Genomic DNA, 26,533 nt, shown 5'->3' with positions numbered 1-26,533 from the left:
TGAAGTTTTTCACTTTCAATAGCTGCTAGCAACGGTGGTGGTGTGAGGTTAGCTGTAGTCCAGTCAATCATATCAACGTAAGTCAAAGCATTGGCGTTTAGCTTGATACTTGACTTATCAAAAACACGCACAGAAGAACTGCACAAAGTACTTCTCAAATTATTTATTTTTTCACAACAGAAATGTCGCACAGAATCATCATTGTCACAAACACCAGAAAGAAGAATGTTTTCGGAGTGGGCAAAGTAGTTGTTGTTTTGCAACACAGGCTCTAATATTTTCCAATCTTCTGCTCCAAGCTCATGACACTGCTTCAGCAAGTAAAAAAAGTTCTTTGCACCATCAACGCAAGAAGGATGACTCTTGATATTGAACCATGAAGGAGCGTAAACATTTACTATAACGTGTACAATTTTGTATAGTGATGGGGAACAGACTTCTTTTGACATATACAATCTCAAAATTCTGTTGGCTTTTGTCAGCCACCTAGCATGGTTTAAATTTCCTGGCATTGCGTTCTGTAAAGACCTAATTTCATCACTATTTGTATAACCTTGCTGCACTGCTAAGCATGCTCTAAGAAGATATATTTGATCTGTACTTAGACTGTTCTTAACCTCATCATTAATCTCAACCACTTTTCCTAACATAGCTTTAAACTTTGAAATTGGTAAATCCTTGGGGTCAAAGTCTAGCGCACTCATAATTACACCACTGGAACTACTAGGACCTCTTGTACATCCTCCATCAATAGCAGAAATGTATTTCCGAAATGGTAGTTCATTAGCATGCAACAGGCAAACAAGCCATTGCAGTGGTCTTGCAACGCCTTTCTCTAATTTTCGAATCACACCATTTCGTTTGCCTGTATTGGTTACTGTACCGTCACAAACAACTGCTAGTAGGGTACTTGCTGAATTTGTATTTGCAATTATTGATAATATCTCATTTGCAACGTCAACTGCTTTACCTGTTTCTGGCATTACATGATCAATGTAGTTATTGTTTGGAAATGATACAATAACATAATGTTCTTCCTTTATGCTTCTACGTATACCAGACTTCTCAAAAAAAGTTAAGTCTTCCCATCAAATCCAATACAAATTAGTTCTTGCATCTAGGCAGCATGCTTAGAAACTTATTTCTGCCGCCAAAGACCTCTCTGACGTCTAAGTTTTGCAGGATCTATTGCAGTTTCTGCCGACAATAGCTTCATATCTTTTAGCACTGCATTCACTACAAGACAAGCTTCTCTGTTACTAATCTTGCATCTGTCCAAAGCTTTGCACAACTCCGGATATTGTTTCATGTTTCTGGGTGCTGCAACACCATCATCAGATTCACCACTGGAAATTTCATAATCAAGAACTTCATCACCCATGTTTAGTTGAAGTTCTTGATTTAGCAAGACCCTTAACTTTATCAATCAATTTCTTTATACGATTGACTACACTCTTTGTGTCAATTACTGGGATACTCGCAGTGTTGTAGATACTTACAACTTCATGTGCTACAGCTGTCACTCTCTTCTGCATACAATCATATTTATTGTGCTTTAAGTAGTAGTCATACAGTCTGTAAACATCACTAGATGTAGGAAGTTGATTTTTTTTTATAACTGCAGGCTGCCCCAGAACTGAGTGTTTAGTCCCAAGTCTTGTGCTGACGGACGCCATTTATTAATACTCAATACAATGGAAACCAACTTGTCCAAACAATATCATATAACAATTAGAAAAGATTGATTATAAACAACTGATTGAAATAAACCCTGTTGTAGCAAGAATCAATTACCACTTTTTTTAAACAATCTAAAATATAAAACAGAACATGTTAAACACATATATTACCGTAATTACTTTTGGTTGAGTTAAGGTAATGTATGATTAATTTATGGTTACTTAGACTTATCTAATCTCATTTCATGTACCAGCGAATGTAATATAAACTAAACGCAGTGAACACTAATAAGAATATGCCTTTATAAAATTGATATAAGTTTTCACATTATTTCCACATTTTCAACTACAAGTTGCAAGTACTTACTGAGCTTAAAATTTAAAAAATCTTATGGTCCCTAGATTTTGGACCAATAGAACAACTTTTTATGCTATAGCCACAAAAAAAAAAAAGTATGACCCGCCTTAATATACAGACTGTGGCATGCTGCACTGTTGAAAATAGTATCATGTTTTTTGCTCAAATTTCAATTTTACTGCAGAAATTATATTTCAATATTTTTTAATAGTTTAATAGTTAATCTTTACTATAATGTAGAGATTTCAGGAAACTTTATGTAAAAAGATAATTTTTGAAGCCTTACTGTTTCACATTTTTGTAAATCTTCAATGGAAACTCAATTGCTTCATCACTTTAAAAGTTATTTTCTAAAAAACCTTTTATAAATAAATATAAAGTGTTATACATTTTTGAAAGCATCATGTTATGGAGATTTTAGAACAAATTCATATTTTTAATTATGATTTTTTTTACTAATAATTAACTGAACTACAAAATGAGCTAGAAAATAAAAAATCTTAAAGTTCATCGATACTTTTAGTCACCCACGCCTATCCACGCTTCATTTTTGTAATTGATTTGTAGCTTAGGTGTATATAAAATTGATTTATTAAAAATCAGCTGTGGAAACGTGCGGTTTCCAAAATTATAGATAAAAAAATGTTAAAAGTCAGAAACAGAAAACGCTTTTTTTCATGGTTTCAGACTATATCTGTTTATAACAATAGTTTTGTGTAAGTTGTCAATTTTTTTTATTGAAAAGTAATTTTGATGGACATGCATTCTATTAATGGTATTATTATTGGTTGTTGTAGATGAAATAAAAAGCCAAATATACTCTTTACGGCCATCTATAATTAACAAATGTTGTAAAGGTATACTAGTGAAACATGAACTTTTTTTAACAATGATAGATGGAAAAGTGGCTCAGGTATTAATGGATACGCCTTCTCAGGTATTAATGGATACGCCTACACGCCTTCTGCGTCTACATGTACAATATGTAGAGCTACTCCATAACAAATAAACAATTTGACTAAAGTGTCTGCTAGGTCTGAAAAGAAAGTATCAATACGGACTGCCCACATTACATACCTGGATTCGGTGTATGGAAATGATATTACATATTTTCTACAACCTGTCTTTCCATGCATAGTCAGTTAAAAGTAAAGAAAAAAATGACAAAAGAAAAAAAAGGAGACCTTGGTACAGAAACGTTTTCGTGAGCAGCTAGGTTTAATTGTCGACAAACCGAAACAAGTAAGTGGTAATACCAATGATGGTAATACTAGTAGGAGATTTTTTTCACAATACAAACTGCACTTCTGAAATCACTGAAGTAAATAAAAATTTGATCAAGTGACATTACATAATTCTACAAGTTCTCTCCTCAAGTGTTATGATAAAAGCTGAAAGTTTTGGTACACATGCTACAGAAACTGCCCACATTTATGTGAGTAATTACACCTGTTACTATATGCTGTTTTGAGTACACAAAACTTTACTTCATGGAGAAAATATCATAAAACATTTTACAGTACTGCCTATTGGTCAACTTTCAGTAGATGCGCAAGAATCCCATATTAAAGATTATGTAAAATTTCGCCTTTATCATGTCAGGAAATATTCTAGATTAGCTACAAATGAGGACATATTTCATACTCTTCTGTACACTTCCGATCCCAACATCACCAGCATTAGAAAACCATACAGCAAAAAAGTCCAAGAACTTGATGAAGATACTTTGCAGCTTTTGAAAGTCGACCTATAATTTATTCCATAAAAACTCACTGTATAAAAAATTGTTATCACAATATCACAAATTTAACATCCAAATAACACATTACAATAACATATTGCCAAATTGCAAAGTTAACCTAAAAAATTATGAAAACTAGTTTTCTATTTATTTTATAATAAAATTATGAAACAAAATCAGTTAATTCAATTTTTGAAAAGATTTTTTAAAAGACAACTTTGATAAAAAAAAACTTATTAAAAAGCATAAATTATTTTTAGCAAACAAATTTATTTAGAAGACTCTTAAATATACTGATGCTATATTTTATCATTACTTTCAAAGTTCGCTTATTAAAAGTTTTAGTAATATGCATGATTTTGAAATTTTTATGTGTAGACAAATTATTTCAGAGCGGTACAATTAAATTAATTTTTTTTGTAATTGATTTACATAGATTTTTCAGTTCAACATTTCACAACATTTTGCTAATTGTTGTTTTTGTTGTTTAGTGAGGCATGTTGCACAATCCAAAAGTGACCAAAGTTATAGCACTTTAAAATTTCACTGATTTTGAAGAAAAAAAGTATTTAATATTTAAAAATCAAAAAAAACATTTTAAACATTGTTAACTTGGTGACTCCTAATAATATTTCATCATTTTATTCAATACTTTGCTTTCAAAACTCTTGTTTTGCAAACAAATTATTTCAGCAGATTTTAAATAAACACCATTTTTTTATGAATCTTATGCATTAAGTGATAACAAATATTATTGGATAAAAAAATATTTCTTGTTTCTTCGTGCAGCAGCCTTGTTCGTCAAGGTTAGTGTTTTGGAGTTTTAGAGTTGAGAGAGGGTTGTAACCACAATTTTAGAGTTGAGAGAGGGTTGTAACCACAACTAAAGTAGCCTCCTTGACTGTGTGGCTTTCATGGCCTTGGGGAGGTGAATTGAAATAATACAAAAAAATAAATAAATGCGCATGCATTTTTGTTACTCATTCTTTAATGACTGAAGTTGCATGGTGACTAAACTGAGGCAATTTTACTGTAAACCAAGTTTTATTTGAAATAAAAATTTGCCCGATAACTTGTAAAACTAATAGTTGTAAAAATTAAAAATAGATTTTATAGTAGTACATAGATTTAATAGTAAAACATTTTAGAAAAGTATTTATTTTTTATTTATTTTTTATCATTTTGAAAAAATTTTGGTTGCATAAAAAAGTCAGATAATTTGGGATTTTAACTTAAGACATCACACAATGCCTTAGAATGATCAAAAAACTCTAAACTTAAATGAAACTCATTTATAAAATTCACAGCAGTTTGTGGATACAGAAAGATTATAGGAAATTAACAAGAATGAGATTCAGGTCTCTTTCTTATTGTTATTTTTTATATGAAAATTTTATTCATGATTGATTTTATTTATGATTATTATTCATGAACCAATTGGCTTAGCTCTTATGGTGGTATATGCAGAGTGTTTTTTACAGTATCATGAAAAGCTCTCTCAATGGCGTTTAACAATAACAATTATGTCAAATCAATTAAAAGATATTCACGGTTCTAGGTAGAAGAAGATGCGCAAAAATTTTAAGATCTACTTAATAAACAACATAAAAATATTCACGATGAAGTCTGCCGACTTAACCAATACATTAAATTATCTTGATATTTCAGTTACTAACAACAAATCATGTACATATAGTTTTAATACATCACAAAAATATAATCACAAACATTAAACAAACCCTAAAACTATCAGTGGTGCCTTCATTGGTTTTGTTCATAGAGCACTAATTTGTGTACAGTAAATAATGTTGGGGTAATTCCATGTAAAAGTGGGACAAAAAATTGAAATTTTTCAGTCACCTCAGATTTCTTTCAAATTTTAACCATATGGCTAAAAATTGGTACCTGACCATTTTCGAGGGTGCTGAATTATAAAATATAGAGAAAATAATAAAAATAAATTTTTTGTTCTGTTACCATGGGTTACGCTTTCATTAACTCTCAGAGTTATATAAATAAAGTTTTTGTGAAGTGAATTGTCATGTAAAAATCTAGTTATGCGACATCTGCTGTGATATATAAATATAGCTTTGTGATGCCAGGTATGTCATATAAATATAGTTTTGAAACACCAGTTGTATAAACATAAAAAAATTTATTGTATAAACATAAAAAAAATTCTAGATTAAATAATTATGGAGTTTTATTTGGTAATTCAGTTTCTCAGTAACAGCAAACAGCCAACAGTGCTCCATTGGAATTAAGCTAGAAAGTGAATCTCATCTTGCAACATATACATTGTTGCTTGAAATCAAATCTTTTGAAGATATTCATGAATATGAAAGAAAAATATTTATGTGAAGGACTGGGCTATCAATAACCAATGCCAAATCAACAACTTGTCTCCATCATTAACATGTTTATTTGAAGCGTTATGCAACTAAACTAACACGGTACTGCAATCCATTTAATACTCATAACAAAGTTAAAAAAATTTATAGTAACTACAACTTTTAGTTTTGTGAAAGTGTTGTGAGTTATAATAATGAAATTCTTGGCAGCCAAATTCTATTTTAACTATATATAATCTTACTTTTAACTGATTTCTGAAAGTGCACTATTAAATGACATACAACTTGTTATAAATGGTTTTGTTAACATTTTTATACATATTAAAAGAGTTCTTCTCTTTTTTAGGCAGTCTTTGTGAAATCAACTTGGATACAGCAAAGTACCTATGAAGTAAAGGCAAATTCATAGTCCCAGGCCAAAAGCTTTGTCCACAATGCAGACATAAACTAACATCAAGTGAAGAATCAGAAGACAACAAGTTGATTACCTGAAGGTAATATGGAAAAAGAAATTATACTGGAATTAACAAGGTTATTGCTCAACATTACTTTGTGTGAACTTGAACTGTCTCCTCTAAAAGTTCATTTACCTAAAACCTCTAACAAGCCTTCACTTGGAAAGAGAAAGACAAAGCAAGTTGAAGAAGCAGTTCTTAAGAAACTTGCAACTGCTCTGGATGTTACTGAATCTGATTTTGTTGCACCAAGCAACAATGAAGTTCTAAAGGAAATTCAAACCAAAACTGGCAATCTAGACTTCTTTGTTGAATGCATGAAAGAAAAACTTAAAGTTTCTAACAGAAGAAAGCAACTTCAAATTTTGACATTGACCCCAAAATCTTGGTCTATCAGAAAAGCAGCAAAAGAGTTTTAAATTTATAAACACGAAATTCAAAATGCAAAGTTTTTATGCAACCAAAAAGGCATCATAGTATACCTTGATGTGGTTGAACTGCATTGAATCAGCAAAGATGTTATAGAACTTGTAAAGCTTTTTTATTTTTTAGGCGATGAGTATTTAAGGTAAGGTAAAAGACTGTGTAAGTGTTGGGAATAAAAAATACATGTCAAAAAAATTAATTTTGTGTAATTTAAAGGTGCTCTACGTTGGATTTAAGATAAAGTACCCAGACCATAAAATTGGATATTCTAAATTTTGTAGTTTTCAGTCTAAATGGTGCATTCTTGCTGGTCCAAAAGGTACACATTCTGTTTGTGTGTGTATAATACACCAAAATGTTAAATTAATGTTGAGTGTTGTAGGCCTTGAAACATCTTACCATGAAATCATTGAAAAGTCTGGAGCAGAAAATTAAAAGTTTGCATGATTCACCAATACAATAATTGTCCTGGCATACAAGCTGCTTAAAATTATTTCCAGTATCTCATAAAAAACGATGATCTAAAAGAGCAATATGAAAGTGATGAAAATGAACATTCAGCGGATTTCAAACAGTGGACAACAACAGATAGAACTGAACTATTAAAAATAAAACTTCTATTAAATGAATTCATAGAGCTCCTGTGTGAAAAACTTGAGAAAACTACTTCTCATTCATTTATAGCAAAATCACATTCTAGATATCTAAAGCATCTCAGAGAAACAATTAGTATTGATGGTTCTATTGTACTGGTAGATTTTGCAGAGAATTACACTTTTGTAGTACAAGACGAGATACAGAGTTACTCGCAGAGATACAGAGTTGGAGCAAGAGTCAATGTTCTCTTCATCCAGTTGTCATCTACTACAAGAAAGTGAAATTGGAAATATCTTCTTTTTGCGTAATTTCAAATGACATGAACCATGTTGGGTTTATCAATGAAATTATGCATAAAACCATTAATCATATTAAAACTAATCTTTGCCCCACAATTCATTATTTTTTGGATGGCTGTGCAAGGCAGTATAAAAACTGCAAACATTTTTACAATTTATGTCACCATGCTCAAGATTTTTCTGTTCGTTGCATTTGGAATTTCTTTGCAACAAGCCATAGCAAATCTCCATGCGATGGTATAGATGGCACTGTTGAAAGAATTGTTGCAACTGCTAGCTTGCTTAGTCCAAGAAGTCTGAGTCAAATACTGTCTTCTCAAGCAATGTTTGAATACTGCCAAAAGTCAATCAGTGAGATTATGTTTATGTACGCCACTGCTGAAGAAATTGAGCTAGTAAGAAACAAACTTACTGATAGACCTTTACTAGCAACTACTATTCCTGGGACAAGAAGTTTCCATCAATTTATACCTTCACATTCAATTATAAAAATGAAAAGGGTATCAGATGATGATGATTTTGCTCTAACATTTGACTTCCTCAATAAAAATAAAATAAAACTATGTTATGATATCACAATACCTATTTTGAAAATACAACAAATTTTACTGGCTTGGTATGGTTGCTAAATACAACAAATTTTACTGGCATAATTGCGGTATGGTTGCTAAAGTTGATTAAGAGAATGACGATTTCATGATAAAGTTTATGCATCCACATTATCCGAGTCGGTTGTACTACTGGCCAAAGCGAGATGATAATTGCTGGGTGCAGAGAATGAATGTCATTTCTCTTGTTAAAACACCGTTTACATCTTCTGGGCATCAGTACCATATCTCAAAAGAAGATGAAACTCTATTTGAACAGCTTTAAGTGAAAGTTTATTAATATTTTGCTTTCATTATTTAAATGATATCAACTTCAATTATAGTAAAATTGGGTTATTCCTTTTAATTTTTATTATTTTTCAAAAAAAATTGCATTTTAGTTTCTCTTTTTTTTAACACAACATTTGAGCATGCAACCTAAAATTTGAGCATGCAACCAATATTTTGAAACAATACTTAATTATTAGACGTAATTATAAGTATTATAAGTAATAATGTTAAGTTAAATTATTATAACTAATAAATAAAGAAATTATATTTTCAATGTGTTGTATTGTAAGTTATATTTCCATATATACTTTTGAAAATACTGATTTTAAATATGCAAAGCAATATTGTTTTTTTTATTTTCTTTCAGAGACCTAAACTTTTTTAAGACCTCTTATTTCACAATTATAATAAGGCAACTCCAGAAACAAGTGAAATGAAAACCATGGTTACAAAACAAAAAATTTGATTCTTGATATTTTAAAATCATCCTTAAATATTAAGAACTGCGCTATTATCTGTTTGTCTTTGTATTCAACACCTTTAAAAATGGTCAGATACCAATTTTCAGTCATATTTTTCCTCTAGAACTTAATTTATTCAAACAAAAAGTATCGCTATAAATTCTATAATGGAGAATGGAGGGCAAAAAAAAAGAACTTTTTGTCTAAATTTCAAAATGAAATATCTTTATTATGTTTTAAGAAACCAAAATCACTTTAAAGTGCTAAGAAATACTGAGTTAAACTTTGTGATACTGAGTTAAAAGTGCTTAGAGATACTGTTACTAAACATCAAAAGATAAAAATATACAGAATACATTAAAATAAAATAATTTCAAACCTATAAGTAAACTAATTTAAATAAATACTTTATTAAAACTTGAATATATTCATAATTTTTCATTTCATTATACTAACTTGTATCATACAAGAGGGTTACTAAAGTAAAGACACATTCAACTCTTTCAGAAAATTTACCTGCATTTTTGTACTTTTGTTAGGCTTGACTGCAAAATGAATTTCTTTCATAGCACTTTCGATTACTCCAACAGGATAAGGGCGTTTGGTTTCAGGATTGACACATTTGTTAGAAACAGTTGTGGCAATATCTCTATACATTGATTCAAATTGTTGAGATCTTTCTTTTTCTGAAACTTGAAGTTCTCCTTTTGCTAATATCTAAAAATATTTAATTTATGACTTGCAACTTGATAATAATATTACAATTAGCATGTTTAAAGATACATAAATTTGTAATAATTAATAATTTTGTAATAAATTAAATAAATTTGTAAATAATTTTAAAAATAATTTGTATTTTTTTGTAAATAAAAAAAAAAAAACTGCATGTTTTAACCTTTAGACAGCATTCTTTTTCATCATCTGTGCCAAAAGCTTGAATCAAATCTTCTCTCTTAGCAACTTGCCCTTTAGATACATTAGTAAAAACTTGTTGTGTCTGCAAAACCTCATTAATATCTTTTTCACTGAACCAAAAATAACAAATGACATATGTAAAATCCTACTATTAAACTTTAGATACATTAGTAAAAACTTGTTGTGTCTGCAAAACCTCATTAATATCTTTTTCACTGAACCAAAAATAACAAATGACATATGTAAAATCCTACTATTAAACTTCAAGATTTTGTAACTACTATTTGTAAACATTTTAATTTTTTGTTTGTAACTTTTGTAAGTATTAAAACAACACTCTTGTATTGTATATGTTACATACTGAACATTGTAATCTCAACAATAAAAAACGAAAAAAACTAAAACAAGCTATTATAAAACCCAGTCAGAAAAGGCTGAAGACAAATCTTTTTCTAATATTTTTTTTTTTGCCAAATCTTTTTTTCTTTTGTTTGCATAAGACAACAACTTATTAAGTACAAAAACATGGTTGTAAGAGTATTAATGCGGCGCAACAGATAGTTCAAACCTTAAACAATTTATTAACAAATTTGAAACCAAAATAAGTTACTGAGTAAAAAATCACATGGAAAAGATTTTTAATTGTGTACTATTTACTTGTAGAAGTAAATGACATATGATAAGGAAACTAACACTGCCCTACCCAATTCAAAGATAGGTTTATAAGGTTGAATTTTTTTGATTGACTACCCTGTGACTTTTTCTCCTGCAAAATCAAACAATAACTGCTCAAACAAGTTATAACCTCTTCTTTTCCTTTTTTTTATGACTTATAAAACTCTTGTACTACTTGTCACTCTGCTAAATTGCATCTTTTTACATCGTTCCATAGAATTGTTCCTTTTTGAAGACAAATTTGGTGGAAAAGGAGTATAAAAAAGAAGAAAAAAGCTAAAGATATAAATTTGATATAAAGTCAGATTTATACACCCACATGGACCAGTTGAAAATTGGAGTGAGGGGGTTAGGGGAAGAAGCTGCACCTCCCCTTACCTCTTAAATGTCCATGACTAAATATGTTCTAAACTAGTTATTAAACAAGAATGTATTAAAGTTTTAATTAAAAGTTTTGAAAAACATTTCCTTTGTTAAATATTTAATTTTTAAATTCTGAAAAGATGTTATTTTAGAGTGATTACTTTGATGAAATATTACAGAGAAGTTTATAAAAAATGTAGCACTAGCAAACTTAAAGCATACTGTTTAAGAGAAACTGCTAAACTTTATCACAGAAAGAAATACTTAAGTACTTTAATTGTTGACCATAATATAGTAAACCTGGGGGAAATTATCTATTTCATTTTTTCCCTAAAGAATCAGATTCAAAAAACTCTGCATAAATAATTGCAGGTTTAGTTGAATGGCTTTAAGAAGGATGTTTGGACTTGACATTGGAGTCCATAGGTTGTGATAGAACTAATATAAATACTAGATGGGCAAAAATAGTGATACAATGGCTTGAAAATAAACTTAATAGGAAACTTGCATGGATTGTACATGACCTACAAACTGAAGAACAAGGGATAAGCCTTAACCAAAATTCCTAAGAAATTGAGTAGAACTGTTAAGAAACTTTTGAGTTTCTCAACAGTTCTACTAATGCCAGCAACCATTTGTTAGGACAATTTGGTAAGATATCGAATAATGTTACCAATGAAATTTATAAAAGTTTGGGAAGCTTCTTTATTTATTTACAATAGTCCTGATATTATTGAAGATATGAGCATTAAATCAATTTAAAAGGTTTTATATGACCACATACAATAATCTAATCTTACGAATACCCTTAGCAATGGTAAACAGTTTCTGTCATATTTATAAACTTTATTATGATTATTTTTACCATGTTTTTTATCATTAGTTATAATTTTTAGTAAAATTATCATGATATAGTTACTATAGTTATTAATGCTTTTTTATTCACATTATTATTAATACTATTATTATTTTTATTATATTATTATTGCAATTATTAATATTATCTTTATATATTAGTGCTTTATTTTCCTTTCTTTTTTTTAATTTTTTTTCCTCTTTATTTTATTTTAAATTCTGTCTGTTTTATTTATAGTTTGTTTTTTTTTTTGTTTTTTTTAGGTGTCACTTCATCGACTAGTTCTTAACTATATGAGTGACACCTGACCTTATTTATGTGAGTTTATAAGATATTATTGTAAATTTTCATATTTTATGGCTAAATAAATGGATTAAAAAATATTTTCTTTTAAAATGGTATTTACCAAAAAAGTCATTATCCAATGTAATCATTAATGATTAAAATATTACCCAATAAAAAAATTGCAAGAGTTAAAAATCATCAATTGAATTAAGATTGCAACCTTTGGCAGTTTTTATAAAAAGTCTTGTACATGATGTTTTATTCTTGTTGTTGATCTTTTTACATTTTACTTCACGAACTATGAATAATGAATGCTTCAAGAAACAACAAAATCTTAAACAAAAGGTTTTTTTTGGAAACATTGTTTACTAATGCAACATTTATACCAGTGCAACAGAAAAAATATATTATTCAGGTATTATTCAAATTGTGCAAGGGCAAAAAAATTAATGCCACTGATAAATATAAATCAAGTAGTAAATAAAACTGTAAATATAAATCAAGTAGTAAATAAAACTGTAAATATAAATCAAGTAGTAAATAAAACTGTAAATACAAATCAAGTAGTAAATAAAACTGTAAATACAAATCAAGTAGTAAATAAAACTGTAAATATAAATCAAGTAGTAAATAAAACTGTAAATATAAATCAAGTAGTAAATAAAACTGTAAATATAAATCAAGTAGTAAATAAAACTGTAAATATAAATCAAGTAGTAAATAAAACTGTAAATATAAATCAAGTAGTAAATAAAACTGTAAATATAAATCAAGTAGTAAATAAAACTGTAAATATAAATCAAGTAGTAAATAAAACTGTAAATATAAATCAAGTAGTAAATAAAACTGTAAATATAAATCAAGTAGTACATAAAACTGTAAATATAAATCAAGTAGTAAATAAAACTGTAAATATAAATCAAGTAGTAAATAAAACTGTAAATATAAATCAAGTAGTAAATAAAACTGTAAATATAAATCAAGTAGTAAATAAAACTGTAAATATAAATCAAGTAGTAAATAAAACTGTAAATATAAATCAAGTAGTAAATAAAACTGTAGATAATTACTTTTATATTATTAATTTTCGAATTTTGTTGGAAAATTTTATGGAAAACATTTGTTGTCCAGATTGTTCTGGTGTTGTTACAATTGTTGATACTCTATTATGGGCTTTGCCCATCATCTTGAAATCAAGTGTGGATGGTAAAAGGTTTTATATTCTTCTAAACAGAGCAGTAAATTAGAAGAAAAGAAGACCAGTAGAAAAAACTTTAAAACAAATAAATGATAACTGGTTTCAGGAAATAAATTGAGAATATCAAGCTATAAAAAAAAATTAAGTTGCTGTATGAATTTACATTGTTTAACAGCTGTTCCATCTAGGAAACAAAATATAGAAATAGCAAAAGCTTATGATAAAATTGCTAAAGAAAGTATGAAGCACACCACAACTAAAATGAAAGATAACCATGTTGATGATGTTAAACCAGTAATAAAAAATTTTAAAATTGATGTTGCATGGCAACAATACAGTTATAATTTCCATATTCTACAGCCCATGCCAAAATTTAGCATGGGCTGTAGAATATGGAAATATAAAAAAAGTTCACCTTGATACAATGTTTGGAAACCTCAACATTAATGTCATATTAATCATAAACAACCTTCTGGGTCAATAAAAGCAGCTGGTGCCATTAAAATCTTTGGTTGTTTAATTAAAATAATTCTATTCAAAATAATAATATAGAGTGTGTTGCACATGTACAAAAAAGAATGGGAATGTGTCTACATAATCTCATCAAAAGTTACAAGAGAACGTTTACTTCATTAAGTGGAAAAAACAAACTGACTGAGAATGTAATTAATAGTTTGCAAAACTATTATGGTTTAGCTATAAGAAGTAACACAGATAACATATATGTCATGAAAAAGCCAAAATGGGCTATTTGTTCCACAGTACTGGCTATCCAAATGTCACTGTTTTTGCCCAAGAACTGAAATTAGTATTAATATCAATATGGAAAATTATATAGTACTTTAAAGTATAAAGAACATATAAATTTACCAATATGGATTAGTAACCTTTTAAAACCAGTGTTATACTAACCAGTAAAATAAACAGTAAAGTAAAATTATTGTTAAAATGTGTACATGGGCAGACCAAAAATACAAATGAAAGTCTTAATGTGTTGGTTTGGTCTTGCTGCCTAAAAAATATATTGGTTTGAAAACAAACTTTTGAAAGAAGTATTAATTCAGCAATTTTACACTATAACATTAATACAGATGGTTTTAATAATATTTTATTTTTATTTGACTATCAAGAATTGTTACCAAGCCTAAGTCTTATGAACAAAATATTTTACATATAAAAAGCATGGAAAAAAAATCAAGTAAAAAAGTAAAAAAATGAAAAAAAGAAAAAGTCTCAGAGCTATTTAGAAAAATTAACAAAATCGAAATGAAACATCATTATACGTATCAGGAAGGTGATTTTTGTGATTTTTGAAAATTTGTGATTTTTTATATATTATAACTTTATTTTGTGTTTTACTTTTAATTTTTGATTTTGTAATTTTCGTAAATTTTGTAACTTTAAAATCAAACATCTCAGAATAAAAAAGTCTAATTTACTTGAAATTTTCATAGTATGTTCAGTTAACATAAAATTCATTTGAACTGAAAGGAATTAACAGTATTTATTGCAAGTAAATTGCCTTTTATTCCCAACAGAATATTTTTTTAGTGCATTTATATTAAATTATTAATATTTTCTAATCTATTATGATTCCAATCTATTATAAGTCATCATTATTATTAACACCATCGTCAAATATCATCATCATCATCATCATCATCATCATCATCATCATCATCATCATCATCATCATCATCATCATCATCATCATCATCATCATCATCATCATCATCATCATCATCATCATCATCATCATCATCATCATCATCATCATCATCATCATCATCATCATCATTATCATCATCATCATCATCATCAAGCTTTAGCCTTCCCCTGTTATGCTGTTTCTCTTATATAAAAAAAATCTTGAGTATTTTTTTCCTTAACTGATGTTTGTTCATACCATATATAATGCACTTTCTCCAAGTTTGCTTATTTCTACCTTTCCCATTTTCTCCTGAAGTTGCTACCTCTCTATATGCTGATACCCAAACTACTTTAATCTTCTCTGACAATTGTTATTTAATACAACGTTTTTTCTAATCTTTGTTTATATCCATATATACATATTATGTATGCATAAAGAGGTTAGGCCTTTAACTATCAAGTTTTCGCCCCTTTTGGTTTATGTTTAAATTAATTTCTTAAATCACTAAAACACTATTATTCCAACTATAATGCGTACAATTAATTATAATTAATTATATATAGAAGTTAATTAATTATTACGATTAATTAACCGCTTATTTAATAGGAAAAATTAAAAAAAAGTCTCGCAATTTTCTAATACTTAATTGACTATAATAACCTGTTAATGCTATTAAATTGTATTCCCAACGGAAGAGAATTCCCAACGGGCATATATAAGTTGTTTGTTTAAAATTAAAAAGTACCAAAATAAAAAGATTAATAGTTTGAAATAAGTTTTAATTTTTTTTTAAATAAAACTAAAAATGAGTGAAATAACTTTAAGAGAATGTAGATGCGGATGTTGTTTCAAAAGATTGGATAAAGTAAAAAATAAGCGTGGAATATCTAGAGTTTTTTTAGAAACGAATTTGAGGTTCCTAAATGAAATACGAGAAACAATCAACAAAAACAAAAATGCCATTGAGATTGGAACACGTTGCTGTGCTGCCTGTATTGAAAGAGCACGTAGAAAGGAGAATGAGGAAATAAATTCACCGTTAAATAGATTTATAGAGACTCACTCAGAGTCATTTGATTTTCAAACAGCGAATCTTGAGTTTTCTAAAACGCTTGAAACAAATCAAATATCAGCTTGCCCACTGAACAAAATGAACAAATATCACTAAAGTCTTCAAAAAGTTTTCTAGTTGAGTTTAAAAAAGAATTGAAAAAGAGTTGAGCTAAAAAAAAGCGAAGGAATGAGCAAAAAAAAAAATACATCAATTTTGGTGGATAAACCTTGAACAACTGCTTTTCATCGCTATTGTTTTGTGTCACATCAATAAATCTTCAAAAAAATTTCAAATTCTTTTCAGGGCAAGGGATTATTGACGCTTATGTCCAAAAAAAAATTCTTATACCTACTGGATCAAGATGCTGCGGAGAGCATTTGAACGAAGTTGGATTATTAAACAATGAAGCTTTAAATCAGCTGATTGTTGTTAAAAAGAATGTGAAACTAAATGCATCAGAAGTTAAATCTTTACTAGAGATGTTTCGATTTTAGGCTCAGCATAGCAGTTTATTTTCAAAGTTTTCTGATATTTCAAAACTACCTGATTCTATTTGGCAGCAAACTACTCGATTCAATAGACAACAATTTGAAGAACTAAGTGAAGATTTGATTTCACTCAGAAACACCAGTAATAGATCTAAATCTCCAGTTCTAGCCATGTTTCTGTTTTGGCTAAAAACTGGCCTTGATCAATACACTGTCACTGATTATTTTGATATTGACTCTCATTTTGAAGTATCTCAATATTTGCAACAAGTAAGAGATTTTGTCAAAGATTTCATCCCTAATAACTTAGGTGTAGGTCACTTAACAAGGAGTGAATGGTTAGCAAATAACAGCGAATTGGCAAAAGAAATATTTAATGCTAAAGAATCTCAGTTGATATTAGTTGTCGACGGAACTTACTGTTATTGTCAAAAGAGCAGCAACAACTATTTTCAATGAAAAACATTCAGCATACAAAAAAAAAACACATTTGTTTAAACCTTTTTTTATTTTCTATATCAAATGGAAAAATTGTTGATGTATTTGGACTTCACGAGGCAACAAAAAATGATGCTTCAATCATGAATGATGTACTTCTAGACGACCAAAACCTTAGAAAATTGCTTCATCCTGGTGACATTATATTACTTGATAGAGGTTTTTGAGACTGTCTTGATAACTTAAAAAATACTTATAATTTGGAGCCAAAAATGCCTGCATGTAAAGAAAAAGGTCAAAAACAATTGACAACATTACAAGCTAATCAATCTAGAATGATTACAAAGTGTCGTTGGGTTATCAAAGTCACAAATTCATTTCTAAAAACATCTTTCAGAGCCTTAGATAAAGTGCGCAATAAATGTTTGCCTCACACACTCACCGACTACAGAATTGCAGCATCTCTTATTAATAGATTTTTCAAGCGTCTTTACTCAGACCAGGATGACAAACAAAAAATTATTAATAACATGAAAGTAAAGCTTCATTTACAAAATAGTTTGGAAAAGCTGGTCAAAACTGAACAACTAAACAAAAAGAGTTTGTTTATAAACATTGAAGCAACACTTGTACTTGGTTTTGCTAAATTGCCTGAAGAAATAATAAAAAACAACATCACTTTGGGCTCATATTAACTTAGGCAATGCTTAAGCTACATTTCTGAACATTTCAATAAAGGAAAATATGAATTGACAATATGTGAAATTGTTCAATCGATAGGGAAATCAAAAGTTCTTTCTCTTATTATCAGATCTCATCATTCTGAGTCTACAAAGTATAAAGTGTACGTGCAATATTTACCTAATACAAATGATGAAACTGGAATGAAAGGATGGTACTGTACTTGTAAGACCGGCATGAGAACTGTAGGCTGCTGTGCGCATATTGCTAGCATAATTTATTATTTAGTATGTGGAAAGTACTTAGAGATGCTTCCGAATCCAGCATGATTGCTAACAATCTTTTTTACTAATAACGCTAAACCAGAAACTTCAATGTTGACACAAATTGAAACTTCGAAAGATGAAGTTTATGAGTCAAAAAAATTAAAAAAGTTTTTGAAAAAGAAGCCTAAAATTAATTTAGTTTCTTCTTCTGAGTCATTTGATGATCATTCAAGCAGAGATGAAGATGAATCTATCAAGAATAAAAGCGTTCGCTGTCTAATAAGCAGGATGTAGTCAGTTCAAAGAAATTGAAAGTTAACGAAAAACAAAGTAAAAACTCTTGGTTTTTTAGTAATATTCCTAAATGGTGGAGGAAAGCTTATTGAATCAAATTTTTAAAAGCCAGTTAAATTATTGAACACATGTACAATTGATTCAATTGATTATTTTTTACTCGCGCTTCAAGCAAGCTGTCTAAGAACATATTGATTAATTTGAAAAACTCTGATATCAAAGAAAAAATTGCTTATATAATAGGGTTTATTGATTCCAATGATTGGAATAAAGCAAAAAGTATTTGGCTCTTAGACGTTTGCAAGCTTTGTGTTTCTCAAGACGAAAATGGAAATCACTCGATCTGTACATTCGGAACTGAAATGGAGCATTTCATTAATTTCATTAAGCCAATTCAGTCTTTTGAGTCACAAGTAGTTTGCAATAATCAACTGTGCATGCGAAGTTCAACTAGAACTATTAATGATCTCTACTTCTCAAAAGTAGGTGAAGACGCAGTCTTGAACTTTTTTCTTAAAAAAAGTGTTCTTATTGCTCACATCAACTTTTAATTTCAAATAATTTTAATGGTGTTCCTCCTTTTCTTTTCATTGAGTCGGATATTTGAGATAAGTTATATGTCCAATGAAATATCCGAATTTTACCTTCACCAAATGAAATCTTTCGACGAAAGTAAAATGTACAAGTTTATATGCACTACCTATTGCAAAAGACAGCATTTTCGAAGTATTTTTAATATAAAATCAAAACTTTTTTTAGTGGATGATTTATGCCCACAGAAACATGATTTGGATATCCCTATATTTCTACTTGCGTTTATTATTTATTGTGAACGAGAGATTAAAGTAACATGAATCGAATCCATCTACATAGTGTGTTCCGAATTAAACTAAATTGTTTTTTGTGAACTTTTTAATTTAAAAACAAGTGTGCAGAATATATAATATTTAATAAATAAATAATGCTTAACTGAGCAAAGAAAATTTAACAAGCAATTTATAAGTCTTTATTTTGAAATATAGTTGAAAATGTATTTTTTATTTCATAGATTAGCCTTTTATTTCATAGATTAGCCTTTTATCAATTCCAAGTTAAAAACTTTAAAAAAAAACAGCTGAGAAGTCATTTTAAATAACACTTAGCAAAATTAAAATATCTACTCTCACCCCTCATGTGTGCAAGATTTTTTGACACACAAGGGATGGAAATAGGGGCGAAAGCAAACACCATGGGTGGTATACCTCTTTACCTCTTACCTAACCTCCTAGATCCAAGCAAGCATCTCTTGAATCTATTGGCCATACTCTTCCTGCCATTTCAGTTAAAAAGATTAACTTATTGTTAGACATCCAAACCACTTTGGCTTCTGATGCTAAAGTCTTAATTTTAATCTTCAATGGCTTTTGGTTCAGATAAAATCTCACAATAATCTTACAAATTTGTTCTCCAAAATTCTCATCAATCTTCGCTAAACTATAATTACGTGCTAAATAAGTGGTTCCAATACTTTCTGACATCTCTAATTATCCTACGATTAGTATTCTCTCTAGTGCGTGATTTCATGTGAAAACATTTAGGATATGGAACTCTTAGTCTCAGCTTTTGCTGATTTTTACACCACTTAAAGATTTTAATAAGTCATGAACATCTCAAAAATTTCATCATCTAGTTCTAACAGGTTTCAAAAATATTACAATTTTAACTTTGCCTTGAACCGACAAAAACCACAACCAAAAAAAAATGATTTTGGGTTTGTTTCTGTTCTGTGTGCAATGGAAAGTTGAAAATATGTACATTTACAATAATGACACAAAACAATTTAAAAATGAACATAACACCTAAAATTTGAAATGTTTCAAAATTTTACTGGGGCGAGTTAAATTACAAAAATGCTAATGTAGTTCCATTTTTATTTTTTTTAGATGCTACCTTCAATAGTAAAGTTAAAGTTGTTAGAAAGAATTGGAGAGTGGTCTTTTCTTAAAAAGAAAAAAAAAAAGTCAAAATTACATAAACTTATTACTTATAAAACAGGAATTATGAAAAATCAAAAAAATAAGGGAAAAAAAAAAGGCACTTTTAGGTGCTTAACACATGGAAATAGACATATTAATTTTCAAAAAATTTTCATACTCACTCTGAGCTTATTAAGATCACCTCCTATTGTTTATTTAATTTTACTTTTTATGAACAAAGAAACTGTTATCTCGAAACTAAAAAAATTTCAGCTATTATTTTTAAAAGATCTAAAGCGGTCTTAAAAATTAAAAAATACAAACTCACTTAAAGAAATTAAAATAAAACAAAGCACTCTGAAAAAGAAACCACCAAGAGATGATGACCAGAAGGGCACATAAACTTACTTTGAATATCATATGTAGTAATATGTATCTTTATAACCATGCCCACCAAAAGGAATCATACTTACCCACCAAAAGGAATCATGCTTACCCACCAAAAGGAATCATACTAACATGCTAACACTGAAAGTAATCATACTAATTTGTAGAGTTTAAATATTTTTTGATTTTCAATAACTTTTATCTCTTGAGTTTCTAATATGTTTGAAGACCTTAATTTTAGAAAACTTCTGAAGAAAAAAATAAGCCATACATCTGCATTTTTTATAATTCAATTTGGCTATTTGGTGAAATTTTAATAAATTTTTGAAATTTAGGATCAGATTTTATAAAAACACAAACAGCAAGTCAACAACAGCTAAAGAAACAATTTGATATGGTCAAAACTATTTCAATTACATTGCTATCGAGTTACTCTCAGGTGCATAATACATGGCGGGAATAAAGAGACTGTCAGTATCAAATGAATAGTAAATGTATGTATAAATTTATAATCGATAAAGTATTTTAAATTTTTTCCTAGTTTGGGCTATTAACCTCTTCTAAGTCATATAATTTCCCAGGTGCCAGGTTTGTAAAAAATTCCCATTCAGTTTAGGTCTTAAAAATCAGTTTATACGGTTTAGGTTTTAAAAATCAGAAAATATAAACTCACTTATTGAGATAAAAGTTCCTACCCTCCTGTTATTAATACCTCATTCCCCTGCCTCCCCTTCCTTTCCTATCTCCACTCATTTATTACATCAGGATAAAAACTTGATTTGTTTATTAATTGAAAGAGCTTATCAAGTTTATTAGGCTAAATTTTGTTTGCAAGTGACCAGTATGTTTTATAATCATTTCTCTTCCTTTATTTACAACTTCCTTCACAACTCTAAATCCAATTGAAAAAGATTAGAAACATTATCTCCTGAATTAGCAATAACACGCACCACTATTGCAGTATGTTGCCTAACTGGAAGTCTCTCGCCATTGCTGAGAGAACAATTTTTTTTTTTTTAATATTTTTAGGTAAAAATCTATTAAATGCCAAATTATATAAAATATTAAATGCCAATATAAATAAAATAATAAATGCTCCATCATATAAAACATGTTGTGGCACATATAATGTAGAAAGTGATTAAATAATGAAAAGCAGAAAGTGACAGTAAACAATTTTATTAAAAATTGATGTTTTTTACCAATAATTGTTTCAACCAATTGTTGACCGCTGGTAATTAAAAAAACAACTGTTTCTTATTTGTTACATTTAATTTAGGAAGCAAAACTTGTTTAATAAAAAAAGTTAAATAAACTATTTGAAAAAGGTAAGTAAAAAGTTCAGATTATGATTCTAAATTTCCTCATTAAATTCATCTACTAATGATATACATTTGACAATGTTTTTTTATTTCTGTTTTAGGAAAGACCACAATCCAATTCATTGTGATAAGTCTAACTAAATTATTAAGGACAACTTAAAAAAAAAATTGAGCTTATACATCTGTATTTTTATAATTCAACTTGATATAACTTTAATAAACTTTTGAAATTTAGGATCGGAATTTATAAAGTTACCAAAAAAACAGAAAAAGCAAGTCAGCAACAATTAAAGGAACAATTTGATATGGTCAAAGTTGTTTCAGTTTTATTACTATCAAGTTACTCTCAGTTGCTTTACACAATGTGGGGCGGGAATAAAAAGATGGATGGGAATTTTTATCCAAATGTAATAAATGGGGGTAGATGGGAAAAGAAGGAAGGAAAAAGGTTGTCTTAACAAACAGATTAGTGGGAACTTTTTTTCTTCCTATAAGCAACTTTAATTTATATTTTCTTAATTTATATTTTATTATTATTTTTTCTTCCTATAAGCAACTTTAATTTATATTTTCTTATTATGACCTAAACTGGTCACAAAAATTAGAAAATATTAGCTGAAATTTTTTTATTAGATTTGTTATGAACAGTTGCTTTGTTCATAACAAGTAAAATATAAAGTTAACGGTCAATTTTAATGCTAACTTATTTGCTAAAATTTGCTTAATGCTTAGTTGCTTTGCTTATTGTTTATTTATTTTTAATGTGTGTGTATATATTTATATATATACAAAATTATATATATATATATATATATATATATATATATATATATATATATACATTTATATATATATATATATATATATATATATATATATATATATATATATATGTGGTAGTGGTGTAGTGGTAGTGCGCTCGCTTCATAAGTGAGAGGTTCCGAGTTCGATCCCCACCACGTCCCTGGTAGTACCGCGCTCAACTTGTTTCTCCGCGCAGTGGCCTTGTTCGTCAAGGTTCGTGTTTCGGAGTTATAGAGTTGAGAGAGGGTTATAACCACAATTAAGTAGCCTCCTCATCTGTAGTGGCCTTTGGGCCTTGGGAAGGTGAAATAACAAAAAAAAAAATATATATATATATATATCAGGGATGCCAAGTCCGGAGTCGGAGTCCATGGAGTCCCTATTTTAGCCCGGAGTCCGGAGTCTTAGGAGTCCATAAAAATTTTAGGACTCCGGGACTCTTTTTTTTTTGTTTTAGTTAATAATATGCCTTAAAAAGACCTTGTCACAAAGCACTAAAAAAGAGCATTTGACCGGGAGGCTAACCATCTGTTTTGCCGATTTTATTTATTTGGCCAGATTGAGTATCGGTTCGAATGTCGCGCCTTGTTAAGAAGCGTTACGCAGCTCGCATTTTACATGCGAAATGGCCATTTGTCTACCCGTTCAGTAGTTTTACGTTAAACCAAAACTTTTATCATTTAGAATATTTAAATTATCTTTTGATATTGTTTATGTGACGTTTATTCAGAAAATATAACATAAAAGCATTTAGCCGCAATTGTGATCTAATAGGTTTTTTGTTAAAGAAACAGTTTGTTTAATTTTTTTTTTTTTGTTAAAATTAGTTAAAAAAAATAAAGTGTTTTAAGTTTAAACTTTTCATCATATTTCATTAAAAGTTTTATATTTCTTAAATATAAAACTACTAATGAAACCCTTAATGTTTGTTTTATATTTTTTTTTATCCCATTAAGAAAGTACTTATGATGAACTATTTATTAAAGTATTTCCTCGTCATCAATTGTCTAGACCCAGGGGCGATTTCACGGGTTGTATGGAAAGGGGGTTGTTGCCCCCTCCTCTAAAAAGAGAGGGAGTTAACATTTGATTTACAGTTCAATATTTTTTATAAGACATTGGTCGCTTTTGAAGGACTCATCCTCCTCGTTTTACTCAAAAAATCGCTCCCTGGCTAGACCTGTAGGTAATAATATGTTTGAGAATTTATTTGCTCAAATTTTTCAATATGTACCAAATTTAAAAATAAATGATATTTTAGTTTAGAAGTTTATTTTTTTGCTTAAGTGATTCCGTTATTATTAAATTTTTAGATTTATCATAGAAAGAACGTCGATTAGAAATGATGAACTAGTTTATGAGCAGTAAAGGAATATTTTACCAAAGTAAAGTTCTTTAAAAACAATTGTCGATTGAGTTTGTGCTTTGTTTAAGTACTGTTTAAAACTGTTAAGTAGTGTGAAACTATAATTATAAATAGATAAAACTTGTAACTACTTTTATTAGGAAAAAAATTGTTTCTTTTAATTTAAACCCGAAATGTTGTGAGATAATATAATTATGTACATTGGTTTTCGGTTTACTCTCCTAAAAAAATCAGAAAGAAGCCAAAAAAAAGGCTTATAAAAATACCTCAACAAACAAATAAAAATTATTTTGCGCAACAATTCCTTTGACGGAAAAACTACTAACGTCATCAATTCGTAACTAGTCATGTTAACAACTTTCCTAACGATGTTTTCGAGAGTTGTTATACAGATAATTAATTTGGTGAAGCATATATAACAGAGAGCAAATACTTTGCATGTTCACAATAACTTGCAATAACAACATTTTTATTTATAATAATATTTGCTGTTTACTCGTGAGCAACAATCTTGACTAGTAATGACCGCTAACTATGCATCAGATACGATCTACAGACATTTTCATTGTACAAATAAAATGTTGATTGGATGTAAAGTAGTATGCTTCAAATGTCTTGTACCCAAAAAAAGTAAAAGTAATGAGTTATGCGGAAAATTATAAAGAAATAAAGTTATAAAGAAATTACATGTGCCGCAAAAGCTCGCATTAGCAACCTTATACGACATTTATCTAGAAATACGCGGAGCTCGTCATTACGTTAGAAAAAGAAAAATTTGAAAAACAATTAGAAGAAAAGAATAAGAAGCAAAAACATACAGCCATCAAAGGCAGCACTTCACAGCAATCCATATTAAAGTGTTTTGTACCGCAGCAAATTAATTTGCATATAGCAAAAGATGAGTTTTTAGAAGCCTTAAACCAGCTGGTTTTGATTGAAGGTCTTTCATTCCAGGTTCAAATTATTTTTTCGTTAATATTTATTAAGTAATTTCAAAAAAAAACTAAAAAATTATATGTTTTTTTGGACATTTTTTAATAAAAATGTATTATTCTAAAAACAATTTCTATAGGTGTTTGATCGGGAACCTATTCAAAAGCTTTGTGGAAAAGTTACATCTCATTTTGGATTTAAAATGAATAGAGATAATATGAGAATTCAAATTAGTGATCTTGCCAAAAAGCATCGCGAACAAATCAAAAACAAATTATCGGAAATGCTAATTTATTTAAAAGTCAATTCTACATCTAGGCATATGCGCCACTACCTCGGTATAAATGTGCAATACTCAAACAATGATGAAATTGTTGTCATCAATCTTGGCACTATCGATACGAAAAAAAAACAAATGGCGGAATACACTAAAAAATTATTGAGAAGTGTTTAGATAAGTTTGGAATCAATAAAATTAATATTTTAGGTCTCAGTGTTGACAACGTATTTTAAAATATATTTATATAATATAGGTGAATTTTAAAATATATATTTAAAAATTCACCTATATTTTTTTTTAAATGAAGAACATTGTATATTAAATTGATATTAAAATTAATATTTTAAATAAAAACATTTAAAAAATAAACTTTTTTGATAAAACCGTATATTCACTAAATTTTCAGTTAACTATTGAAATCATAATTAATATATTTAGGTAAATATAAAGTTAGTGCGCGACTTCTGTATCAGCGCCATTGAGGAAATCGAAGATGACGAAAGTGATCTTTCAGTTGAAACTGATGAGTTTGACGAAGATGGTCAAAATAAAGCAGACAATGCGGCAGCAGTCTTGGCAATTGCCGGTAGTATGAATGTTATACATCTTCAAAGAAGTGCTGTCCACACTTTACAGCTAGCCGTGAATGATGCATTGAAGATGCCCACAATAAAAAAATTCCTCAGCCATGCAAGAGAAGTTGTCAAAATTGCGAGAAATTCTAAGTGGATTGACTTCTTCAGAGACCAAGCTCCACATCTTGTTCCAATACTAGATCAGGCTACCCATTAGTCTAGCCAGTTCAATATGATCAAGAGGCTAATTCAGGTAAGTTATAGTTTATAACTTCTAAGTTTTAATTAAAGTGTATAAACCGGTTTTCCAACCGGTATAGTATAAATCCAATTAGTTCAATGTTAATGACATTTACATTATTTAATAACTTGTAAAATTTAGTTTATGTAAATATTTCTTTAATAATCCTCTTTACTTAACTAGTTGAAAACGTAATACATATATTTAATGAATTCTTCTGTTCTTCTAGATTCGACCAGTAATTCAAAACCTAAATATGCA

At 28.8% G+C, this 26,533-nt stretch overlaps 1 protein-coding gene across 1 annotated transcript in view; it reads right to left on the bottom strand.

The window, feature by feature from the left end:
- LOC100211483 (ribosome maturation protein SBDS) overlaps positions 1-26,533 on the bottom strand; it is a 53,696-nt gene that overhangs the window by 18,399 nt on the left and 8,764 nt on the right. The window contains exons 2-3 of the mRNA XM_065807469.1: positions 10,141-10,270; positions 9,762-9,962 (exon numbers count right to left, since the gene is read on the bottom strand). Coding sequence (XP_065663541.1) covers positions 9,762-9,962; positions 10,141-10,270 — 331 coding nt within the window. The remainder of the gene's footprint in view (positions 1-9,761; positions 9,963-10,140; positions 10,271-26,533) is intronic.

The sequence above is a fragment of the Hydra vulgaris genome, chromosome 10 (assembly GCF_038396675.1).
Source record: "Hydra vulgaris chromosome 10, alternate assembly HydraT2T_AEP".
Taxonomy (NCBI): Eukaryota; Metazoa; Cnidaria; class Hydrozoa; order Anthoathecata; family Hydridae; genus Hydra; species Hydra vulgaris.
The sequence above is the reverse complement of the archived record's forward strand: the minus strand, read 5'-3'. Positions and strand labels throughout refer to the sequence as shown.